We start from the raw sequence: 20517 nt of genomic DNA, 5'->3' as shown, positions 1-20517 counted from the left end.
TATTGGAGAACCAATAGACCGACAAATTATCAACAAAGAAACCAATATCAACAAGCGGATCAAGAAAAGAGAATACAGATAGAAGAGGTGGAGGTAAGACCACAAAACCCCGAAAAACGTTCGAATTGACAGCTAAGCGCCCATGCCAAAGAGAATGACACACCGAAACAGGACAATTGCAGCACCTTGAACAGAGAAGTAAATACCTTATCATGAGAAGAGAAGAAGGAAGAAACAAAACCGCAGGGACCAGATGAAATCGAAGACAGGAAAATAACAATATCGTGTTGGGACGAAATTAATTGGGAGAGTACTGACGAGGAAGATGAATTATCAGAGGCATGCACAACAAATGTAGGAGGAAAGGACGAAGTAATGAGTATTGCAGAGCTATTTGAGATGGAAACCAGGGAAAGCGAATTCAATGAGGATAATGCGCAGTAGACAGAAGTTGGAAGTAAGTTACTAGTGGGCACACAACCCAACGTATATAATGAAGGAAGTTATGAAGCGATAATTAGAGCATTTAAAGGCGGTTATGTGGAAGTAGCGACGAAGAAGGAGTAGATAGACGAAGATGAGGGGAAAGTATAGGATGTTGAAGAAAGTGTAAATGAAGGAAGAAATAGAGAAGAGGAAATAAAAGAGAGAGAAGTAGCAGTCAAAGCTTATCCTAGAGAATGTTCGAATTCACAAGGGAAATTCCTGAAAAGACTCATGTATGATTCAGTGGAGGATTTGTTGATGCAAGAAGAAGAAGAACAGAACCAACCCTTTCAAATTCAACCAATTGTGAAGGCCATGGTAAAGAATATCCCAGTCAATATTGTAATTGATAGAGGAAGTGAACTGATCGCAATCTCAGAAAATTTATTCATGCAGTGTAATGCCAATGCGGAATTGCCAGTTCTGAAAACACGTAAGATTAAAGTAAGAGGTCCTATTAGAAACAATGCTGCAGAAGTTAAGAGACAGCAAACAAAGTTAACTCTTTCGTGTCAAGGTCAAAAGATCGAAGCCAACTTCGTGATTATACCTAAACTAACTGTAGATTTGATTATAGGTGCAGATTTTTAAATGAGAGATGAGCGATAATAGATATGGGGAAAGGTAGCGTAACATTCGGGAATGTCACACTTCTCTTTGAGCAAAAGCTAAAATTAGAAGAAATACTAGTTATAAACAAACAATTAAGAATGATGTGAGATAAAGAGGATGAAGAATTAGAATGTTATGCACAAAAAGGGGAATCGCCTCAACTCATGTTAGAAGTCCATAAAGAAATTAATGAAAAATTTCAAGAAGTTCAAGTAAATAATTAGCACAATATTTCAAGTTTATGTTGCACATAAGATCGTCAGGAGAAAGAAGAATGAAGAGAGAGGAAGGTGGGAAAAAGAAAGTAGTTTCAATAAAAACATAAATAACACTAATAGTAGCATAGATTAAGGTGAAGGGATAAAGCATAGATAGTCTAACAGCATGAAATACTAAAATGCTGTACACCATGACACTACACAAAAATAAAAAACGAATTTGAGGATTCTTGTAGAAGTTAAGACTCAAAATATCTTAGAACTGTAACATGGAAAGGGCGCCAAAATTTGTAAGGCTTTTTAAACAGGCATAAAACAATGTAGGCACTGCACATATGTTAGATGAATATAAGTAAAACTTTTTGTAAGAACCATTGTAAAAACTCCAGCAAGGACCAGATGCAATGACCCACAAGTTGCAACGCAAGAAGTATCAAGAAAGAAAAGGACGTAATTAGCAAGACATTATTCCTACAAGGCAGAAGCATCGAGTGAAGGGAAAGGACAGCGAGACCAACAGAGGGCCCTTGTATCCGAAGTGGGCAGTAAATCTGCTGCTATGCGGAACCCTGCAGAGACACATGGAAGGCCAGGCGGGTCCCAGGACGCCCCGACTCAGCGGAGCGAGCAAAAAGCGGCCCGACGAGAAGACTGCTTGGGCAAGCCACCACTGGCAAAAAATATGTGTAAAACTCACACTACTGCTATTAAACAACACGCTGATGCACGAAACTGAAGAAAGCTTCCGCAAAGTAGAAATGACATGTCCAAACAATTTATCAAACTGTTACCAAGAGGAGAACTTCAAAGCGACTAGTTATCAATAAATATTCCTATATCCTGCCCAGAGAAGAACCAAGAATCAAGTAAGAAGCAAAGAAAAAGCAGGAAGAACAGAAGTTCAAGATTCGCAAGATTGAGACCAAGAAAGAAGATGGGTGAAGAACAGACGACATACCTTCCCAAATCCCTATCCTATTGTAATCTAGTCGTCTGTGAAGTATCACAACGAAAAACTACCGCTTTCAGCGACACATAACGCTGACTTTCACGCATACAAAGCCAGTAAACCACGAAAGTCTGCAGTCACAGCACCATTCCATTATGGGACCTCCACAACAACAACACACCGTTGCAAAGCCAACTAGGAATGACGAATGAAGCTGTACATCAAATACTTGCCCACATCCATCTCGCTCAAGTCCATCACCTTCGTGCAAAAACATTCGCCAACCTCATGCTTAAACACTCATAGGATTGTGTGAATGTGTGAAATCAAATTATGTGATGTAGGAATTGTGGAAAAGAAATGTGTGAAAAACTAAATAAGTTAAGCACACCAGACAGCTGATAAACTACAAAATAACAGTCATTCACTAAGGACTTAAGTAAAAAATAGACTATCGATAAAAATAAGTCATTAGTTCTGAAATGGACAGTATATAAAGAACAAAAGTAAGGTATAATAAACACTAAAACTATATGCCACTTATTTTCTCTTCATAAAAATAAAGGAATAACTATATTTTACTTATTTTCTCCTTATAAAAACAAAGAATAAAAGATTATCTTGTTGGATGTTTTCCTTTTTTCTAACATTTGTACCATTTGTTAGGATAATATTTCAATACTTGTGTATGTATATTTCTTTGTCAAAGCAATTCTTGGAAATAATTAGTGTAACAATGTTGAAATGAGTGTCTAGAAACAAAAACATTTTACTTATACATGATATTTAGAAAATGTGTTAGGAATAGATTTTACTTAATTACTTCATTCATAAAAAAAATATTTCTAAGAAAATCAATGTGAAACTCCTCACTTTCGATAACAAACTTATTAAAAAACGAACTTCACACTTAAATAGAGAAAGAAAATAATTAAAAATTAATAATGACAATAGCATAAAAATATTCTTCTCTTGTCAATACAAACATATTTTTGAGAATAATGTGGAAGAATATAAAAATATAAATTAGTAATACAAAGTAGCATAGAACTAGAATCACATGGCTGAACAGTAGGCAACAAAATTTAGGTAAAGGAATAATTTTTGACTGACTTAGACAACGGTTCAATCATTGCCTAACTTCAGTGCAAAAATTAAGTTTGAAGGGTGGTGATATCTAAGGTGTCAGGCAAATTCAACACCTTTCATGAAAACCCTGACATGATAGCAAATCCGACAGTATGTCACATAGCTCCAAATAAATCCTGACATTAAATTAACCAAAGTAATACAATCGACGAGTGAGCAAATGGAATACCACAGACTAACACAAGAACGCCTAAATGCATATCATACCTTCCCACAGTGAAACAGACGCAGTCCCGGGGGAGAAACGAGAACGGAAGCCGAGAGCAGAATCATGTAGGCTAGGAGGCACTATGATAAGGGACGGACACCCACGTCGCTAGCCGACCGCCAAAACCACCCCCAGCCCATGTTAATAGATAGAGCCCTCCAGAAGAACAGTATAGATCTTATGATAGCACTAAAAGGGCCACACCAGTTGCAAGTTTTAACGTGAGACTTTTTCGCGTCTCTGTTACGTTGCAAACGTTAAAAACATTGCCCCACCACGAAAAGTATAACGTTTCTCATTGGATAGACAGAATTTTGTAGGCGGAGCTTAAGGTTAACATTGAGACCCTGATTGGTCAGTTGAAAGCACAGCCAGCTTTTTTTAAACCAACTTCAGTAAATTGTAGTAAGGAGAAGTTAGGAGAGAGTTGCTTCGGAGAAGGTGAGGTGTGTGGAGCTGTGCCACCCGCCGCCCCAGACGCTGCCTAAACACTGACAAGGTAATGAACGCATGCGGTGCCGTATTTTTGAGCGCATAAGGCTTCACTCAGAACTGCAGAAGTCTCATCTGTTACATCCACTTTTTGCGTAATACTAGTGTCGATCGTCAATTAAAGCTCATGGTTTTCACATTTGCTACGTAAGTTAAAATCTGAAATGCGATGATTTTTCTGTTACACAATTACTGAGAAGCCACATCAGCCACTGTAATTTATGACAAGTTAGATAAGTAATTAAAGATAATTGAGGGTCACTGTAGACCATTTTGATAGTTTTCCCTTTTATGAAACTTAAATCTAGATTATAGATGTGATATGGCATAGGTCAGCCTTCGATCCATTGTAGAACTTGGAAACCCATTCAGGGAATATTCTTTCATATTTTTGTTGAACGCAGTTGGTTCTTAACATCTTGTATTAAAATATTTCCTTTTATCAATACTGCAATTTATAAACAATGTTTTGTGAGTAGAATAAAATTTCCAATGGTAAACTTAACTGCTTTTTCGACGTTATTTTACCAGCTAACTAAATATAGGAAAGCCTTGAACCCCTTCCACAAAATTTAGTTAGTATTAAGATTCTTTTACAGGGAGTGCTGTGGAGCTGACACTGAAATCATTAAGTATTTTATTATATCATCACTTGTCTCACTGAACTCTTCTGAACTCTACATGTCATGTGTGGTCTGGCGTCTCCTTACCAGCAACAGGTCCCAGGTTCAAACTAGTCAATTCCCTAAAAAACACACTCAGAGCGTCGTTGCGCGAAAGTAGTAGGGAGACACTTTATAGAACAAACAGACAGCACGCAGAATGTTAAAATCTCGTCTCCTACGTTCCAGATTTTACAGAAGCTCTCCTGCGAACCTTGCTCATCTAGCACTCTTGAAAGAAAGGATATTGCGCAGACATGGCTTAGGCACAGCCTAAGGGATGTTTCCAGAATGAGAGTTTCACTCTGCAGCGGAGTGTGCGCTGATATGAATCTTCCTGGCAGATTAAAACTGTGTGCCGGACCGAGACTCGAATTCGGGACCTATGCCTTTCTCGGGCAAGAGCTCTACCAATTGAGCTACCCAAGCACGACTCACGCCCCCTCCACACAGCTTCACTTCTGCCAGTACCTCGTCCCCTACCTTCAAAACTTTACAGAAGCTCTCCTGCGAACCTTGCAGAACTAGCACTTCTGAAAGAAAGGATATTGCGGAGACACGGCTTAGCCACAGCCTGGGGGATGTTTCCAGAATGAGAGTTTCACTCTGCAGCGGCGTGTGCTCTGATATGAAACTTCCTGACAGTTCGAGTCTCCGTCTGGCACACAGCTTTAATCTGCCAGGAAGATTCATATAAGCGTACACTCCGCTGCAGAGTGAAACTCTCATTCTGAAAACTCTCAGAACTTTACTACCGAGAGAAGTGGCGCAGCGGCCGCGTCCGCCGTCCTAATTTATGTTTTCTGTGATTTCCCTACATCACTTCAGGCAAATGCCAGAAGGGTTCCTTTGAAACGGCACAGCCGAATTCCTTCTCCTTCCTTCCCCTAATCCGATGAAGCTGACGACCTCGCTGTTTGGTGCCCTGCCGCCAAATTAACCAACAAAAACTGTACTGACTTACAAAATTCGTTTTATAACGCACCGCAACCTGCTGTAACACGGAAAAGGAGGTACTTGTCTGAAAAATGTTCTATCAGAGCACATAAAAGGCCGATATGTCCCTCTTTATGACACTGAGGTGGGGAACCAGAAGTCTCAATTCTCATACCGTCTTCCTAACAAAAAATTATGGCATGCGAACACATTTGCACTTTCTGGTGTTGAAAGAGGTAGCAGAGCGACAGTGACGGTGGAAGAGAGAGGAGACATTGCCAACGGAACGGGAAGAGAGAGAACACAGCGATGGAGGGGAAAAGAAAGTGACGCTGAAGGAGAGGTGGATGAAGACAATAGCAGTGAAAGCCTAAAAGAAAGGAGATACGGAAGGTCAGTGAGAGACAGAGAAAGAGAGGCAGATGTAGGTAGAATCAGTGGGAGGAAAAGAGAGAGAAGACAGCTGAAATGATAAAACAGATGAGTGGAGAGCATATATAGGCTTGAAGGATATGGACCCTCTCAGACCGGCGAACCTTAACATGTTGGTATAGCGGAAGACGCAGTTTGGACCGAATTTTTAAACACGTGGATATAATGGAAAAAATAAGTCGGAATTTCCACACTTTTTGAACAGCTGATGTATTGTGGAGAAAGTAACAGCGGGAAAGAAAGACAAAAGGAGACAGTGTACATAAGGGAGGAGACGATGGCAGTGGGACATACTGTAAATCAGACTGAGATAGTGGGAGAGAAACATAAATAGCCACTGGCAGTGAGGGGGAGATTGCAGTGTCAGAAAGATGATGAATGCGAAGGCTTTACTTCAAAGGGGGCTAGGGGGAAGGACTTACAATGATCTGTGTTAAAAGAGCGCGCCAAGTACTAAACAGCTGCTTTGTCGAGTACTTCTGACGAGAGATTCACCAACATCCGAAAACATTGTTCAATGATCAAACGTTATTCTGCGCACTTTATCCCAGTCCTGGGGAGAGAAGTTCGAGAAGCTAGCGGTTAAAATTCAGAAGGAAGACGCTGCTGTGGATCCGAAACGAGTAGTGGTGAGTCTCTCGTCAGAAGTACTCGACGAAGCAGCTGTTGTAGTTCTGGTCTGAATTTCGCAACTGCAGCGAAGAGAATACCTGTTGAAGAAATCTTAAGTGCCGTCGAAGCATCCTTGTTTCGTCTTCCGAAGGTGCAGGCCGAAGAAGTAAGACAAAATGTGTCGAGACTTCTACGGAAATCGAAACCTCCGAAAGCAACATATCAGCGCAGGAAAGGAACTCTCTTATTGATCTCGTGAGAAACGAAATCATAGTTGTAACAAAATCGGATAAGGGGAATGCTTCTGTTGTTTTGGACGCTGTGGATTATCACAGGAAGATGGAACAACTACTAGCTGATCCTGTGTATCGCAAGTTAAAAAGCGATCCGAGGAACAGAATCGTTCGGAAAGGGAAAAACCTAATATCAGACTCCAGACTGGACAGCACTATTACAAAGAATATAACACGACGAAAACCTATCTCACTCAGAATGTGTGGACTACCCAAAATACATAATGAATCGGTTCCTTTGAGGCCTATCGTCAGTGGGATTAACTCACTGACTTATATTTTAGCACGTCATTTATCTGACAAACTGAGACATCTAGTTGGTAAAACAAATACTTTTATGAAAGATTCGAAACCTTTTTTAGGAATTATACGCACACCGAAGATATCTGCAGGTGACCTTCTTGTTAGCTTCGATATGACGTCGTTATTTACTAATGTCCCATTATCAGATACAATGAAGATCATAAAGGAGAATGTTGCTCCAGATGTTTGCCACTTAGTTGAACTACATCTTCATTCGACCTATTTTAAATACGATGGTGAATTCTATGAACAGGCTGACGGCCTTGCTATAGGTTCACCCATTTCGCCAGTTGGAGCAGGCGTTAAGTAGTGCTCCTTTGAAGCCTTCTTGCTGGCTCCGCTATGTTGACGATACGTTTGTTATATGGCCACACAGCGAAGAAAAACTTCATGCGTTCCACAATTTCTTAAATGGAATTCATCCTAAAACCAAATTTACCTTGGAGGTTGAGAGTGAGGTCAGTCTCCCGCACCTAGATGTTCTGATAATACTCTAGGTCACAGAGTGTACAGAAAGCCGACTAACACAAACAGATATTTATTTGCCACTTCGCACCACCACCTAGCCCAGAAGCAAGCAGTACTCAACACTCTGTCTTCACGTGCCTTCCGTATAGGCGATGACGACAACTTGGAATCGGAGTTGAACTTTTTAAAGAGGACATTGAAGGCAAATGGGTATGGTAGTTATTTAATCGACAGGGCTCTTAGGCGAAATATTTATAACGCTAATAAAAAGGACGAGGAGCCGCCTTCTCATTCCGTTAGGTTACCGTTCGTTTCTGGGTCACTGACCGCATAAGCAGAATTCTAAATGAAAATGGTATTCAGACATATGTCTTTAGTCAAAACAAAATAAATTATTTTTTCCGACGGAAAACGGATGCACCTGATTTCCTCCGCAATCAGGCGTCTATCAAGTGACATGTGGCTGCGGCAAAGTGTATATAGGCGAAACGGGAAGAACTGTTAAGTAACGCATTAAGAAACACGAACGGCACACGCGTCTAAAACAAAACGCAAAATCGGCAATAGCGGAACATCATGAGAACTGTAGCTCTGACATCGATTTTAATAACGTACGTGTACTGGCTAAGGAAACAAACATTTATGGAAGGAAAGTCCGAGAAGCGGTTGAAATTTCGAAGAATGCATGCAATTTCAATAGAGAGGACGACTATAGGCTTCCGGCATCTTCGCTCCCAACCATGAAGGAAGTGAATACGCGGCCGTGGTGTGCGAGTGACATAAACAACGCACTGCAAGTCACCTTGGCGGAAAATAATATTTTGGGTAAACATTACCACTCTCTTTCTCTATCCGTTTCGAATCTAGCTAATGAATTTCAACCAATATCCCCTTTTCCAGTGTAAGTGTGGAATATTGGCTTTCTGTCCAGTGACGATGGACCGCCAATGGTATCCACAGGAGACTACCCAACAACGCCCCTTCTTCTGCATCAGAGCGGGAAAATGAGCCTGTGACTATGGTCAACCAATGGTAGCCATATGAACTTTAACCAATACTATCACGTCTTCAGCACTAACGCGAGATAACTCCCGTTTATAAGAGAACGCGACAGTCGTTTGTGACAGTGTTCTAGTAGTCATAAGATCCTGAGGAAGATCCCAGCAGAGGGGTCGAAACGTTGATCATTTTAGTAGAAATATAACGCTGCCTAATAACCCATAAGACTTTAGCTTCTGTGGCAACGGCCACGAAAGCCTGCAGAATTACATATGTGCAGCAATTTCGTAATGGTCAACATCGCTTAACACGTGGTAATGAGTGTTTCAGTTTTGGTACTCTCGTGGTCTTGACTCTGTGCAGGTTGTATTTACGTGACGCGGAAAACCAGCCACCCACCTGAGGTCGCTGTACACTAGTTACCAGTTGAGTAAATAGTGATTAATGTTTAGGTTTAAGCTGAATCAATATAAGAAAAACCAGAGTGCAATGTACGTACATGTCAAAGCGTATGAACAAAAAATAATACAAACTTCTTAGACGCTAACAAGAATACATCTGGAACATTGAGTGAATAAACATAGTGGAACTTGAAGACTATGGCACTGATAATCCTTAACGACGAAGGTTGAGCGTTCGGGTTAGTTGGCCTACATGTATGTCTTGGGATGTGACTGGAGTGTCGTAGATTTCGCTGTGGTGACTTCCGACCGCGCTCTGACTGACGGGCTGCTAAGATCCAGCGCATGAAGTGTCCCAGAGCCTGGTGTAGCGAACTGCTCATGTGTTGGTTTGCGCAGCCCTATGTAGCCTGGGCGCGAAAGAATTCGTGTCGATCCAGTCCCACACACGTGACACGGCGGAGGAAATATGTCCCTAGCACGGAGGATCTCTGGAGGCTGCCGTCTGTCGTGCTTGTTGTGATCGATGCAGCGCAGTGAGGCAGCGCCTTGTACATATGCAAACCTGTGATGCTTCACAGTGTCTAAGGGGTTGCCGAACTCCTCAGGCGAACGGCGGATACAAGGCATCTACCTTGTGACATTAACACGGACGCTGGCAAGTTATCAACTGTGTAAGGGTACTGAAATCATGAACTTTGGCTCGGTTGGAGAAAGGCCAAGCGTTGCTGGCAACAACCCAATTTCAAGCGCCCGCCGGCGAGCGAGCAGCGGAGCTGAATTCCCGTTTTCCTGGTGCCTGAATGGACGGCGAAGTCGTTTCACTTGAGAGTCAACATGAATAGATGGAGAATGCTTTGTCGCAGACAATGGATACTGAGAAATACTTTGAAATGATGTAGTTATTCACAGATTCATTGCATCACATCAGCATAATCACGGCACTGTGGTATGTGTATTGAGACTTTAATATCAAATGTCCCATAAAAACTACAGAAGCCACAGTAACACTGTAAATGAGTAACAGTACACTAACCATTATAAATTAATAACTCCCCAGTTCTTTATGTGATCATTACGATCAAAATGTTGGATAACAGCTGAGCTAATTAGCTATCATCACTGAATCGCACACCTTTCTATGTATGTTATTTATTGAATTATTCCATGTTTTATGTCTTTTTAAATATGAAAATATATCAGATCATTGTATTCTCTACACTTACACAAAAACATGATCGCAGCATGACATACATTGTACCGTTTCCTACATAACCAAGTATCGTATGTATGATTTCTTATTTAATTAATGAAATATTAAATTGGCTTAAAATAAAGAGACACACACACAAATATATATATGTATAACCGCCGTTTAATAGACTGCAAAGAATAGCATGTATTGATCTATTGAGAAGGTCACCTTCACTGTTTATCGAGCTTCAACATTTCCTTTGTCATTAATATTGAGCATGTGTGCACAAATTTCGTGTTTTGATTAATTGTGGATAGACATAAGGCATTGTGATTGTGTATGGTCTAAGGGGACCGGTAGAAAAATACATAACTCTTAACAAATGCGTTACGTTTACAAATCGCATATTTTTTCGATAGTGGACCGTTTTATGTATTTGTGTGGTCGCAAAATTTGGTAAGCGTCTTGTAAGTGTGTGCGAACAGCCGCTCATGGTCGTTGTGTCGAGCAGTTATTCTCTTCTAGATGTTCAAGAGGTATTGGAGAGGTTCTTTTAGAGCTTATAGAGGTTATTTTAGATCTTGTAAGATGATAAGTTTCGCAGGGCAAGTGGTTGTGCAAATATCTTAACTTTTGTTCATGACTAGCAAAATTCTGGGCTGAAAAGGACTTGCAATCAGAGCCACGTTGTGACTCTTCACATTTCACAAGTGTTAGGCGATGGGCAGCTCTGAGTTCTGAATTATTTCGGTTGCATTTCTGAATTATTACTTGCTACCCTACTGGACTCTACTTATTATGCGTCTTTGTATCTGTTAATCCCTACACTGAACTTCATTTATTTCTAAGTTCCAATTATTTTGTGTATGGTTGGCAAATGGGACTTCATACTTCACGGGACTTCATCGATGTCCAGTTAGTATTTTTATCATGGTTAGAATTTGGGGAATCTACTACCACTTAAAAACTCAAGCATGCAAAGTTTACTGCAGATTATTATTATCGTTATCATATTCAGTGGTTCTACACACATTTGTGCGACTACCACTTCAGTAGTTCATGTATTTTTTACTGACTGAATAAATAATTAGTTCGGTCAGTATAAATACTTTTCTGTTGTCTAAAATGAATTATTCGAAAGAATACAACCTTCTTTACCATTTAATAAATACGGGGTGTTTCAAAAAGGACTTTACAACTTTGATAATTCATATAAATAATTCATAGTACCTACAGTGGTGATTGTAGTGTCGGTATGTAGGGAAATACATCAAGTTTTGTATCGCGTAGTTCGCTAGTGCCGAATAGCACCGTAAGGAGCGCTGGCGGCAGTTGCGTTAGAGATGACTGCCTTTGCTGAACCCGAGCATGCTAACTGTGTGTTTTGGTTTGAAGAATCGAAGGCGGCGACAACAGTTCAGCGTAATTTCCGTACCAAGTGCGCTAAAGATCCTATTAGCAGGCCTACAATTTATGAGCGGCACAAATGTTTTCTAGAAACAGGTTGCTCGGTAAGACGTGGAAATCATCAAGTCGTCCAAGCACATCTGACGACGCCGCTGAGCGAGTGAGACAACATCTTGTCAACAGCCCTACGAAATCGGCGTGGCATTCATCTCGCGAACTGCAAATCCCACATACGACTTTTCGGCGTGTGTTGAGAAACGGTTTGCATTTGAAACCGTACAGATTGACGATCGTACTAGCAATAAAAGACACTGATAAAATTTCTCGCAATAACTTCTGCGGATATTTTAAATCGATTACATGGGGATGAACATATTTTGGACAAAATCATCTGCTCTGACGAGTTGATTTTTCACTTAAGTGGTGAGGTTAAAACACATTACTGTAGAATTTGAGGCAGTGAAAATCCACATCAAACACTGCAACCGCAGGTTCGAATCCTGCCTCTGGTATGGATGTGTGTGATGTCCTTAGGTTAGTTAGGTTTAAGTAGTTCTAAGTTCTATGGGACTGTTGACCGCAGATGTTAAATCCCATAGTGCTCAGAGCCATTTTTTTTATCTCAAACCTTCTACTTCCTTGTCTTTGATCTCTCAAGTTTGTGATTTATGTTAGCTTCTAACGAATAAGTTTTGTCCTCCATATTAGTAGTAATCGCCTCTACTGTCTCTATTAATTTCTTTTTTAATTCGCTTTGAACCTTCCCGATCTCTGCGTTCAAAGTATTTACAGATCGAGAGAGTTCACTACAGATTTTCATCTGTTCATCACTCACTATTTTAATTTCCTGGTTTGCTTTAGTCTGTAAATACCTAAAGATCGAGTAAACATCTTCTGTTAATTTGCTAATCACTGCATCGTACAAATCCTCTTTTTGCTTTTTTTTTCACTGCTTACAGATTTCTTTAAAACCTCAATTTTATCATAAAGCTTGTAATCAAACTCATATACTTTCTCTATTGTTTTATCGTCCAAATCTTTGTGTACTGAAGAAGATATTTCATCTTTTCACAAATCCATATCAGTTCTTAATCCACTCTTCATCGAACTCATCCTATCGTTCATAAAACTCATATCAGTTTTAACTCAGTCTTTACGGAACTCATCCTGTCGTTCATTGAGTCTGTATCAGTTTTCATCGAACCCATCACTTGAAATAACTCACTCAAATTGTCCTAATTCAAACCACATGCCTGATTTAGTACTGGTTCCACTTTTGTTTCTGTCTCAGTCTCCTGTAGATAATTTTCACCCACCGTGAACATTTCTCCCGAAATCTCCTAACATGAAACATTCACCTCTTGCTTTATAGCCATATTGTTTATGTCTTCCCTGTTTATTGAGATGCCCAACCCACTGTCGTTACTCAGCTCTCCGTTCAACAATTCCGAGCTCGGCCCACGCCTTTGTGGCTGCCGCACCGCCTGCATTGTCGAGTTCAACATTTCTGCTTTTACAATGCTTGACCAAAAATTCCACTAACCAATGTTAATTTTAAAATCAAATTTGCAAGGACCGGGCACTGGACACTCACAAGACCGAAATTGGCCTGTCACGCTGCACCAAGTATAACACTCCCTCTTCGGGTGGTTGACTAATTAAAGAATTGCCGTGTTGCTAATGGTTTGACTCTGAAATTAAATCACGTTACTACTGTAGCATCTTGGCAGGCGTGGACAGTTGTAAAGGCACTGAATCACGCTCATTAATGTTCAAATGTGTGTGTGAGTTCCTAATAGACCAAACTGCTGAGGTCATCAGTCCCTAGACTTACACACTACTTAAACTAACTGATCTTCCCCGAGGTCAGCTTCCACCAGTTTTTCCATTCCTCTGTAAAGAATTCGTGTTAGTATTTTGCAGTCATGACTTATTGAACTGATAATTCGATGATTTTTACACGTGTCAGTAATTGGAATTACTACATTTTTCCTGAAGTCTGGGGGTATTTCGTCTGTCTCATTCATCTTGCACACCAGATGGAAGAGTTTTATCATGGCAGGCCCAATCAAGGCTATCAGTAGTTCTGACCCACAGGGCCTTGTTTCGACTTAGCTCTTTCAAAGCTCATACAAATTCTTCTCGCAGTATCATATCTCCTATCTCCTCTTCATCTACGTCCACTTACCTTTCTATAACATTGCCTTTAATGCTGTCCCCCTTGTATAGACTCTCTATATACCTCTTCCACCTTCCAGCCTTCCTTTCTTTGCTTAGGAATGGTTTTCCATCTGAGCCACTGACGTTCGTACAGCTAATTCTCCTTTACCAAAGGCGTCCTTAATTTTCCTGACTTCTTCCGGGTAGTACTTTCACTTCGGATTCGACGCCTTATCCCAAATTAATACCAAACCATTAGCAATTCGGTAATTCTTTAATTAGCCTACTGACCATAGTGGAAGGGGGGGGGAGGTGTTATAAGGCATTGTATTGCAGCTTGAGTGGCGTGCTATGTCACCTGATCTAAATCGCACAGAAAATATAAGGAACCTTTTCTTTTGGAACATGAGGTGAAACGTAGCAACTGACATTCCAGCAATTTGGTAGCTGGGTGGGACCTATCAATGAATAAATCCTGTGAGATTATCATACATCCACAGTTTGACTAATTTTCTTGTCTGATGAGCTTACACTGCGACATGGTTTAGGGTTTCGCTTTAAATGCGAACATTTTAGGTTAGGCTTCACTGTGACTGTTATTGATAAATAATGTAAAAGCAAGTTCATTGTTGTCAGTCATTGTTTATTTATATTTAAAACGTGTTTCGACTGCTTAAACATCGATCATGAGGTGAATTTACGGGTTTTAGTACAACCTGTGTGTGTGTGTGTGTGTGTGTGTGTGTGTGTGTGTGTTTTGTGTTACGACTTTGGGGTAGCCTATGGCATGCTTCGAGGAGAAACAAAAACAATATTTCAGAACATGATTTTGGATAAACTTTTTCACTAAAAACTAAACATATACCGGAATATGAAAATAAAACAAATAAAATACACTACATTCAGTGATCACAGGCTCCTTTCTCTGCCATAATACACCACATGTAAACTATCAATACACTTGTTTCTGTGAACTACCAGGTGCAAAGAACATACAGCAAAATAGAAGCATTATCTCGAAGTACAAAGAACATATGTAGCAAAACAACACGATTGCTTCAGAATAAGTTTTAAAGGATTGTGAAAACTTTTGTTTAAGTTGCTGTTTGCATGTGTTAGAATAAACAAAGTGGTGTCATCTGTCATGTTTATACAGCTTAAATTTCGTACCCATTTATATATTTATATAGTCAGGTTGAAGATTGCAAAGCTTAAGTAGAATAACTATGTTGCCAACAGTGATAAAATTATACATAAATAACTGTTTTGGTTCAGATCCAGAGACAGAGGAAAGGATTTAGAGAAGAAGAGCTAAGTTTTGGATTTGATGGAGTTGTGAGTTTCTTAAATTTACATCTGTTACATGTTATAAGTAAGTAAATGCTGAAGTAACACACTGACAAGGAGTCATAGATATGCAGATAGATATACTCTTAATAACGTAAACAGATATATGTAATATCTAGCTGGCATTGAGTATAATGTTGTTAAATCATATATAGCAGGGAGAGTGGTGTGCTGACGATATGCCCTCCGTATCTGCAACCAGTGACGCCTATGGGCTGAGGATGACACGGCGACCGGTCATTATATCCGAAACCTAGGTCTCTTTTTGCAATTCTTTCACTCTGTACCTCAGGAACTCAGCCAAGATTGTTATTTATGTATAATTTTACCACTGTTGGCAACGCAATTGTTGTACTTACGCCCTGAAATATGTCATCTTATTATATAAATGAGTATAAAATCTAAGCTACATAAACTAAATAAAAAAGGATTTGTATAGCACTTGAAATATTTATTCTAACGCATGTATTCATCAGCTAAAAGGCCGGCCGCTGTGGCAGAGCGGTTCTAGGTGCTTCAGTCCGGAGCCGCGCGACTGCTACGGTCGCAGGTTCGAATCCTGCCTCGGGCATGGTTGTGTGTGATGACAGGTTAGTCAGGTTTAAGTAGTTCTAAGTTCTACGGGACTGATGACCTCAGATGTTAAGTCCCATAGTGCTCAGAGCCATTTGAACCATCAGCTCAAACAAAGATCTCCAATATCCTTTAAAACTTTTTCTGAAGTGATAGTGCTGTTTTGCTATACATTCTTTGTACTTCGAGATAATGTTTCTATTTTGCTAGTACTTTCCAAACGTCATCTTTGTTTACGAAGTATGACAGTTCACTTGTGATATATTGCGACAGGGAAAAGAGCCTATGACCACTGGAGGCATTCTATTTTAGTTGCTGTACTTTCACACTTAGATACAAGTTTAGTTTCTAGTCAAAAATCTCCCCATAACTAAGTTCTGAAATATTGTTTTTGTTTCTCCACTACACTGTGCCACACGTTACCCTGAAATCGTAACTCACACACACACACACACACACACACACACACACACACACACACACACAGGTCGTGTTGACGCATGTAAATCCATTTGATAATGGAGGTTTAAATCTTACGAACACGTTATGAATATAAATAAACCGTGACTACTGTCCCATCCACGAACGAAGGCAGTTCGCGCACGTCGAGGCAAGAGCGCAGATTGCGTTGTTGATGATTCCAAGCGACAGCTGCCATACGCGCATGCACGTGTGTTCCACTTCAGGAAAGCGTATGTCCTGCAAATTACGTCTTTCTCTTGCTTATGCGGAATGACAACTCGCAACAAACGAAAAAAAATTCACTAAACAATTCGCTGCGATCACGTTTAATGCTATCATTAGCTACGGCATTCAGAGCAGAGCGCTCAGAACACTGCTGAACGCTCTCATTGTCTGTCGGAGCATGCATGACGTAGGTGCGCAGAACAAGGCTAAACCGGACCGCCAACTATCGTGAATCAAACCAGTTGTTGTTGTTGTGGTCTTCAGTCCTGAGACTGGTTTGATGCAGCTCTCCATGCTACTCTATCCTGTGCAAGCATCTTCATCTCCCAGTACCTACTGCAACCTACATCCTTCTGAATCTGCTTAGTGTATTCATCTCTTGGTCTCCCTCTACGATTTTTACGCTCCACGGTGCCCTCCAATGCTAAATTTGTGATCCCTTGATGCCTCAAAACATGTCCTACAAGTTGTGCCACAAACTTCTCTTCTCCCCAATCCTATTCAATACCTCCTCATTAGTTACGTGATCTACCCACCTTATCTTCAGCATTCTTCTGTAGCACCACATTTCGAAAGCTTCTATTCTCTTCTTGTCCAAACTAGTTATCGTCCATGTTTCACTTCCATACATGGCTACACTCCATACAAATACTTTCAGAAACGACTTCCTGACACTTAAATCTATACTCGATGTTAACAAATTTCTCTTCTTCAGAAACGCTTTCCTTGCCATTGCCAGTCTACATTTTATATCCTCTCTACTTCGACCATCATCGGTTATTTTACTCCCTAAATAGCAAAACTCCTTTACTACTTTAAGTGTCTCATTTCCTAATCTAATTCCCTCAGCATCACCCGACTTAATTTGACTACATTCCATTATCCTCGTTTTGCTTTTGTTGATGTCCATCTTATATCCTCCTTTCAAGACACTGTCCATTCCGTTCAACTGCTCTTCCAGGTCCTTAGCTGTCTCTGACAGAATTACAATGTCATCGGCGAACCTCAAAGTTTTTATTTCTTCTACATGAATTTTAATACCTACTCCGAATTTTTCTTTTGTTTCCTTTACTGCTTGCTCAATATACAGATTGAATAACATCGGGGAGAGGCTACAACCCTGTCTCACTCCTTTCCCAACCACTGCTTCCCTTTCATGCCCCTCGACTCTTATAACTGCCATCTGGTTTCTGTACCCTGATAACGACGTCTTCCTGAGTAGTCCCCGCCCGGAGATCCGAATGGGGGACTATTTCACCTCCGGAATATTTTACCCAAGAGGACGCCATCATCATTTAATCATACAGTAAAGCTGCATTTCCTCAGGAAAAATTACGGCTGTAGTTTCCCCTTGCTTTCAGCCGTTCGCAGTACCGGCACAGCAAGGCCGTTTTGGTTAATGTTACAAGGCCAGGTCAGTTAATCATCCAGACTGTTGCCCCTGCAACTACTGAAAAGGCTGCTGCCCCTCTTCAGGAACCACATGTTTGTCTGGCCTCTCAACAGATGCCCCTCCGTTGTGGTTGCACCTACGGTACGGCCATCTGTATCGCTGAGGCACGCAAGCCTCCCCACCAACGGCAAGGTCCATGGTTCATGGGGGGGAATCAAACCAGAGTAACAGTAAAATTGTTGTTTCATTCGGTAAGATTTTATTATTACACTTGATTCGATACAGTACTTGAGCTCACCTTTTGTCATCGATTCGGTTACCCTGACATCAGGGCTTGGTGACGCATTGTGAGCGTTGTGTCTGTACCCAATCACCAAGGTCAAACCAATTGCGAAGACCATGATGACGATGACAAGCAGCACAACAATAGTCACGTTTTGCTCGCAGCACGACTCCACTACGTCAGCGCCGACGTCACCGACCTCCAGCTCAATCCACTGATCCTTCCGTGTCAGCTCCTCCGCTATCAGCTGACATCCGGCCGGCTTCAATGACCTGGAAACTGAAGATTTCTGGTGTCTGATCCACTGACTGCCGCTCGCGTGCAACACAATTGGCTTTATTCATATACAACATCTAGCAAACAACAGATGCAGGTGAACACGTAGATTCCATCTCTCCTGTTTCTGATAAACGCTCAACACTACACAAAGTTATCGACAACTAACCGTGTTGTGGCTGTACGGAATATCTTCGCAGATAAGTGATGGGCTCGGTGATTATCTGACTAATAGAACTTAGTACGTTATACTCAACGAGAAAATGTTATACAAACGAAAGTTCTATCTGGTGTTCTCAAGGAAATATAACAGGACCACTAACGGTTGATTAATAATATTTTGTAGAAGAACGAAGAGAGAACAATAAGATTGGAAGACAATATATGAAATGCTCAATTTTTTTAAAAAAAATGTGTAAGACTATGATGCATCTTTCTCCAGTTGTCTTCAGTCTGTACTTCGAGAAAACAATGGTGGCAATAAAAGAATGATAACAGGTACAAAATTAAAAATTCAGGTCAAAGGATATCAGCGACAAGATAACATGATGACATTGCTGTTCTCAGTTCAAAATGGTTCAAATGGCTCGGAGCACTATGGGACTTAACATCTATGGTCATCAGTCCCCTAGAACTTAGAACTACTTAAACCTAACTAACCTAAGGACAGCACACAACACCCAGCCATCACGAGGCAGAGAAAATCCCTGACCCCGCCGGGAATCGAACCCGGGAAGCTGTTCTCAGTGAAACGAAGAAAAACCAGAACTGTAGAACGGAATGAAAATTATAACTGCGGTGTTTTTGCTACAATGTGTGTCATTATTACTTGTAGGCATAGAATTATATTCGCTGCTGTAGATGCGTGAGCCGAAACAGAGAGAGATTGCCCACTCACACATGACAGGGAGTCGTGACACATGGATGCGGAGGGTGGGGAAGATCTGCCTGTAGAATATTTTTTTATTCAACGACGGCAGGCCGGTGAAATTCCTTCATCAAAATTGGTGCCAAGGCGTATAAAATCCAGTAATAACGTCTAATGTTGGACTTATTAAAAAACACGCTATCAATGATGAAATCTTCCTCGTGTTATCACTTTATAACTGCAGTATCATTTATTAAAAATTAGCCCACAAATTAGGTTACTATCAATAAACATCGTTGGAGATGGCCGAGCTATCACGAAAGTGCGCCTTGCCCAGTTAGGTAGGAAACACTCTTGCTTTGTGATCTGTCTTCAATCAGCCATTGTGATGTAAACACGTAAATCAATCACCAGGTAGCCTCCACGACAAGAATGTGTGTTCGTTATGTTATGATTAGTTACGTCATGATTAGTTATTTTGATGTAAATGAAAGTGATACAAACAATAATCTTGCCTCAGGAAAGATTAAATTTATGTTAAGTGACCCGGACGTGGAGATAGTGAAGAGATGATCAACATTTGTGATGCTAGACATAATATGATCAGACCGCCGGTTCATTGATTTGTGAATGTCGGCGGCTCTGACGCACGTGTGATTGTTTTACTTCAAGATGTATTTTCCTGTTTATCTTAGATAGCATCCCATTTTCTTAAAGTAAAGACTTGGATCATTACTGTAGTGACAGAAGTAGCAATCTAAACAGCAACATAGGAACGTTAGAAGCCATGATTTAGAATAGTACACAAAGTACGAAATCCCCAGTTAAAAACAAGGTGTAAGACCGGGTTATTGTCTTTTTCCATTAGTGTTTTGCCTGTACTTCGAGAAACCAATGGTGGCAATAAAGTAATGATAACAAGTATCGGATTAAAATTGAAGATGAAAGGATATCAATGACGAGACTTGCTGATGACATCATTATTCTAAGTGAAAGGATTCCAATGGGATAATGACACAGCTTTCGAAGATATGACGTAAACGGATCTCTTCTGAAACAATCGGCGAAATACCGATTGCAGGCTGATAGGATATATTATTGCAATTTA

General features: G+C 40.6%; 1 protein-coding gene across 3 annotated transcripts in view; it reads right to left on the bottom strand.

Moving 5' to 3' along the window:
* The window catches only part of LOC124795072 (pinin-like), a 374148-nt gene that overhangs the window by 279805 nt on the left and 73826 nt on the right, over nt 1-20517 (bottom strand). The window contains exon 2 of one of the 3 annotated variants that reach the window (XM_047258883.1): nt 18281-18544. The exons of the other annotated variants lie outside the window; for them this stretch is intronic. Within the exon in view, the coding sequence (XP_047114839.1) occupies nt 18281-18544 (264 nt within the window). The remainder of the gene's footprint in view (nt 1-18280; nt 18545-20517) is intronic. 3 annotated transcript variants of the gene reach the window in all.

The sequence above is a fragment of the Schistocerca piceifrons genome, chromosome 4, assembly GCF_021461385.2.
Source record: "Schistocerca piceifrons isolate TAMUIC-IGC-003096 chromosome 4, iqSchPice1.1, whole genome shotgun sequence".
NCBI lineage: Eukaryota > Metazoa > Arthropoda > Insecta > Orthoptera > Acrididae > Schistocerca > Schistocerca piceifrons.
Note: the sequence above shows the minus strand (reverse complement) of the source record. Positions and strands in the feature narration are given on the sequence as shown.